This window comes from Medicago sativa, chromosome 4 (genome assembly GCF_051527215.1).
Source record: "Medicago sativa cultivar Bolivia chromosome 4, Bolivia_mono, whole genome shotgun sequence".
Taxonomy (NCBI): domain Eukaryota; kingdom Viridiplantae; phylum Streptophyta; class Magnoliopsida; order Fabales; family Fabaceae; genus Medicago; species Medicago sativa.
Window position 1 is genome coordinate 93,828,771 of NC_140752.1, and position 5,783 is coordinate 93,834,553.

General features: G+C 35.4%; 1 protein-coding gene and 1 long non-coding RNA gene across 2 annotated transcripts; one reads left to right on the forward strand and one right to left on the reverse strand.

Moving 5' to 3' along the window:
* The first annotated feature begins 207 nt into the window (after nt 1–207).
* On the forward strand, nt 208–1,968 carry LOC146933970 (uncharacterized). The gene is made up of 2 exons (XM_085708421.1): nt 208–406; nt 922–1,968. The coding sequence occupies exons 1-2, from the start codon at nt 235–237 to the stop codon at nt 1,776–1,778; spliced, it is 1,029 nt and encodes a 342-aa protein (XP_085564547.1). The 5' UTR covers nt 208–234; the 3' UTR covers nt 1,779–1,968.
* Nucleotides 1,969–4,120: 2,152 nt separating this feature from the next.
* On the reverse strand, nt 4,121–5,140 carry LOC146933971 (uncharacterized). Its single transcript, XR_015008449.1, has 3 exons — nt 5,032–5,140; nt 4,481–4,758; nt 4,121–4,264 (listed from the first exon to the last, which is right to left on the reverse strand). It is a non-coding gene; the product is annotated as an uncharacterized LOC146933971 (long non-coding RNA).
* Between the last annotated feature and the right edge of the window lie 643 nt (nt 5,141–5,783).

The window sequence follows — 5,783 nt, forward strand, 5'->3', positions numbered from 1 at the left end:
AATAAAGCAGTAGCTGTGCGGACGGATACGGGTTTCGTTGGGCCTATCCACCCCATCCGAAACCGCCCACACTAAACCACAGCAACCCATTTCTTTTGCCCCACCTTACCCGGTTGACCCGCTTAACCCGAACCGACGCATTTCGGACCCAACGGGCCGGGCGGTTTGGGTCGATATCCCAATTCTTGTCCAGCCCTATTAGAATTGTTTCTCTGAATATTTTAGCAATTAACAATGATGAGATATGGTTTGCTTTTGATTGTATCAATGCTAGTTCTAAGCACTTCATTGTCATCTGCATACAAGTTTAATGTCGGCGGTAACTATGGTTGGGCAGTCAAAAGCTCACGACACTACTACAATAACTGGTCTAGCAGAACTAGGTTTCGAATCAACGACATACTTTGTAAGTTCAATCCAAAAAATTATCTTCTTTTTTTTATTAACTTATAGTTAACTTCGTATAATTTTTCAATCCAAATTTATGTATAATTAATATCAAAATAAAAACTTCTGAGTCTGAGTGGTGTTTAGTTTTTTCCTGCTATTAGTATTTCCGGCAGTTTATGGTTTTATCAAATTTTAGTTTTTTAGTCGTTATGATCATATTGGATCTTTTCATAAAAGAAATAATCATGGTTAAACATATTTTTTGTCTTTATGGTCACATTGCATCTTCTCATAAGAATCTTATATTTAGTCTATATCCACTTTTCAAAGCCATTTTGTAGGAATTAGTTTAGAAATTTGAATACATAGATTAAAACGTATTACAATGACCACAAACTAAATTTTTTTTTTTTGAAGGAACAAACTAAAATATTTAGAATTCATTAGGATTAAAATTCCTATTTAGTTCTAACAAAAATAAAAGGTAATCATTTTTGTTTTGTGTATTTGGTGATGTTTTTTGGCATGCAGTTTTCAAGTACAACAAAGGATCTGATTCCGTATTGGTGGTAAACAAACACGATTATGATTCATGCAACATCAAAAATCCAATACACAAGATGGATGATGGAGATTCAACTTATAAGTTTGACAAAGTAGGTCTTTTTTACTTCATAACTGGAAACCTTACGAATTGCCAAAATGGTCAAAAGTTGAAGGTCGCCGTTTACTCTCCACACCACCACCACCACCACCACAGTCCATCATTATCTCCAGCGGTTGCACCGGTGCACTCCCCATCATTGTCTCCCTCATGGAATTCTCCGGCACAATCTCCAGCACAACCACCATCTCGAAATGCTCCCTCACCAAGTACCGCACCGACACGCTCCCCAACACAACCACCAACTTGGAATTCTCCCTCACTTAGTGCTGCTCCGGCACGCTCCCCAACACAACCACCGGCTTGGAATGCTCCCTCACCAAGTGCTATTGTCTGGACTGCTCCTGCACGCTCCCCAGTACAACCACCAACTTGGAATGCTCCCTCACCAAGTGCTTCTCCGGCACACTCCCCAACACAACCACCGGCTCGAAATGCTCCCTCACCAAGTGCTGCTCCTACACGCTCCCCGACTCAACCACCGGCTTGGAATTCTCCCTCACCAAGTGTTGCTCCGGCACACTCCCTAACACAACCACCGACTTGGAATGCTCCCTCACCAAGTGCCATTGTATGGACTGCTCCTTTACGCTCCCCAGTACAACCACCAACTTGGAATGCTCCCTCATCAAGTGTTGCTCCAACACAATCGCCTCGAAATGCTCCTTCGCCCAATAATGAATCTATTTCCAATGAGGATGATGATGATGATGATACGTTTTAATCTATTGTCTATTTGTAATAATATTGAGTAATGCTAATTACTCTCATGAATTGAACGAATGCGCTTTTGTAATAATATTGAGTAATGCTAGTTACTCCAAAGAATTGAACCAATGCGTTAAACAACGTTTTTGATGATTTTGTGAATATTTTATAAAATTAAATAAAGAAATGATCAAACAAAAAGTGAATATCACCTGCACCAAATCATCTTGTCCGTCCACAACCATCTATGAAATTATTGTTGTAACCCATTGATTGAAATCATGTTAACTATTAACAAACAGAAAAGATTGAAATCATGTTGTGCAATATTGATCAATATCCAGTGGTTAGTTGAGTGAAGAAATCAATTCCATCTATTATGTTTCAGAACATGCACATCTTCTAATAATAGTGTTTCAATTAGTGATAGAGAAATACATTGCTCCATTTTAACTCTCAAATTTACCTCCTTTTGCATTTGATAGCCCTTCAATATTGTTGACGTGATATTTCATTTACAAATGCTTGATTTTATTTTATTTTTTTTGAAGGAAAATGCTTGATTTCTATTGATCAAATTGGAAAGCTAAAATTGAATTAAGAAAAACTAAAAATATTAAATAGGTCACATGATTGCGACTATTATTTATTAAAAATATAGCCTTCTCTATGCTAGGTAGAGGAGTGCTAAAACATGCGAAAAATGCACCACGAAATTCTAGAGGACGTTGTGGGTATACTAAGTTGATAAGTTTTAGTTTGTAAGGAGATGATAATGATAATACATTTTAGGTTTAAATGCAGTTTTAACCATAATTTTTTTTGTTTGATTATGATCCTCCAAACAAAAACAAAACGCAAGTTTCCTTGTTTTAAATCTTTCATCGTTTTTTCCAATCCTTTCTTCAACTCTTACTATTATTAAAAGTTAAAACGTTGTCTTCCTCCTTGTTTTTTCCCCTCTCATCTTCAATTCTCTCATAATTGAAGTTATCATCCACTCATCACTCTCCATTATACTAATTTTGTTAAGTTTCTTCCTTGTTATTTTTCTCATCATTTTATTTTTATTTTATTATTTTCATTAGACTTGTAATTAGTCTTCAATACTACAAGAAAATATGTGATTTGCTATGGCCAAATTCGTAGCTACTCCGCAGCAGATTTCTAGTAAACTCATTTAGCTAGAGATATGCTACGGAATAACTATTGAATCAGCCGTAGCACGGATTGAGAGACAAATTTGCTAGGGAGTTATTATCAAGTAAATCCGTAGCTAGTAAAACTAAAATCCTAGCAAATATTTAGTTAGTCTGCAGCAAAAAAGCATTCAAAATGAATTTTCCATAGCAACATAACTATGACTTCTCAAAGCAATTTCGCAACAAATCTACAGCAATAAAACTAAGGACATTTCATAGCAATGTCGCAGCAAATCTATAGCAAAATTTTAAAATAAATTATTACAATATTTAATGCCTATCCATAACCAATCCTAAACAAATACATAAATTTGAAACTATAGATCACCTTTTGCGGCTATTTCAAATTAATTTCAGTAAACATGGTTTAGTAAAGTGTGAGATACAAAGGTTACAGAGGCTTATCAATCCTAATGACAATATAGAGTACTAATAAGGACATTTCCAATACTAATGACAATACTAATGAAAAAAAGGCAGGGGATAGAGTACGAAACAAGTACAATATAGAAAGTATAATCAGTTAGTGTAGCTTGTTATGTCTTGTTATGTCTATGTAGAGCTTGCGTGGATCATCAGTTAGTGTAGCTATGTGATACCATAATCTAAAAGAAAAAAAAAACTAATAAGACAAGGCATCAAACCTCGGCTTGGCGTCCTGCTTGCAATCTTACACCAATAGCATCATTTATCACCTGCAAGTAGCAATATTTACAAATTGTGAACGGGCAGTCATTAAGTGGGACAAAAACTTTGAACGGGCAGCATCATTGGTAAACAACGAACGTCTTACAGTCACACCAAGCATTCTAGTGCCTGGAAAGGAAAATAGTTATTCAGAATATATATTAACCAATTGTGAATCGATTAAACATTTATTTTGTCAACTTTCTAAAATGACCTACATAAAACAATAACAAGAAATTTATGTCTAAAGCAAAATGTAAATGAATTTGTGAATAGTATTTTATATCGGAATGCAATTTTCATGACTTGAATATGAGGTCTGACTAAGCACACAATCAAAGAAACAAATGCATGACGTACAGACCTCTTTCAAAAGAGGGGCCTTTGTAATGGCATAGTAATTAAAAATACATAATCACAACTCTCAAACGAATGATCACTAAAAAGTAGTAAAGAGACAGGGAAAAAAATGGAGCATGAGTATAGCCATTTTACCATCATTCTTCAACTGGCCCAATGATGTTAAAGATATCTGAAATATTTGAAAAAGATATTGGTCCCTAAAGGGGCAAGCTACCCTTCAATGCCTTGTTGCAGGTAAACCAGCATTCACCTGAGACAGGACACAGAAGTCTAGCAAACAGAACATAGTTCGAAAACACATACAACTTAAACAAAATATGCAATAGCTAAGTTAAGGAATCTTTGACCTGTTGAATTGATTCACACTTAAGTATAATGGTTCAGCTATGTAGAATACAGAATACGGAAGTACTGAACATGGTAAATGTTGTATGAGAATAATGTGATATCAAACATAATGTCTAACCTGATTCATCTCAGAAATAAGCTGATTCAATATCTTCAAACCAATGATGTTAAAGATATCTGGAACAAATAAATGACACTGACCAGAATATGTAAACGGAGAACTCATGGACTGCGAATATTGAGGATCTTCAGCTAATTTAGAAACAATTAAATCAATTGCACGCATCTGCTCATCCAAAGTTCCTGTCACTATTACTATCCTATCATTTTGCCCAATAGTAACAATTATTTTGCGGAGATATTTTAATGCCAGCTTGAGATTCTTCAATGAATGACCTGATCAAAGGAAAACAATGCATAAGGTAAGCTTTTCACCCCCATCACTGAATAACATTAAAAAAATAAAGAGAAAGAATCATGCGATGAAAAATAACAGCTGGCCTGACAATAACATGCTTATTTTAGTTGCAGGGGAAGCATAGGTCATAGGGATATAAAAGCTTTGACACCAAAGAACCAGCATTCATATAAGAGACAACCTCTTGAAATCAAAACATAAATATGGTAAACAAGTAAGCCCTGCAATTTGACAAAGAAAATGAATGGTACCTAATGGTAGCACCTCCCTTCCATATTATTCCACCACAAGAACCATTAGGAACAATGAGCCTCACTTTTGTTTTTAGCTCAACATCATTGTCATCCTCGCTGTGAAGCTAATCATATAAAGCAAATTAAGCTCAGAAGCCAACAATGCAAGACATTCTAGTAACTAATTGAATCAATATCATATTTTTATTCTAGTAACTAATTGAATCAATATCATGGTTATTACCTCACTGAGCAACTTTAAAAGAATGAGCTCTGCAGCTCCTAGTACTTCATTGATTGCACCAGATACCATGATAATCCGATCAGTGGTTCCAGGGAAGAATTCATTATTGCGTGACAACTGGATTCGTGCTCCAGATTGAGACTGAAAATCAGTGATAGTTGAAAATGTTCAATACACAATACAGTTCTCGAGCATAAAGCATGAGCATTAGTACCTCCTCAAAGCGAAGATGCACAGCAATATATTTTCCATCTGTCCTCGAGCTCTTCTCACTCATTCGATAAACCAGATTCTCAGCTAGTGCAGATATTGAAGAAAACCTCAATACTTGATAATTAGTAAGACGTCTTAGAAATTGTATATGCGGAGGGATAATCATTGCCAAACAATTAGCAAACGGAGCTATTCGAATAATCCTGCATAAGTTTGCCAAAATAAAGTTCCTTTCATCAAATTGTTTGGTTAAAATTGAGTTGTGTCGACTGCCTAATATGGATTCACAGTACAAGTTCACTCCAAAACCAAT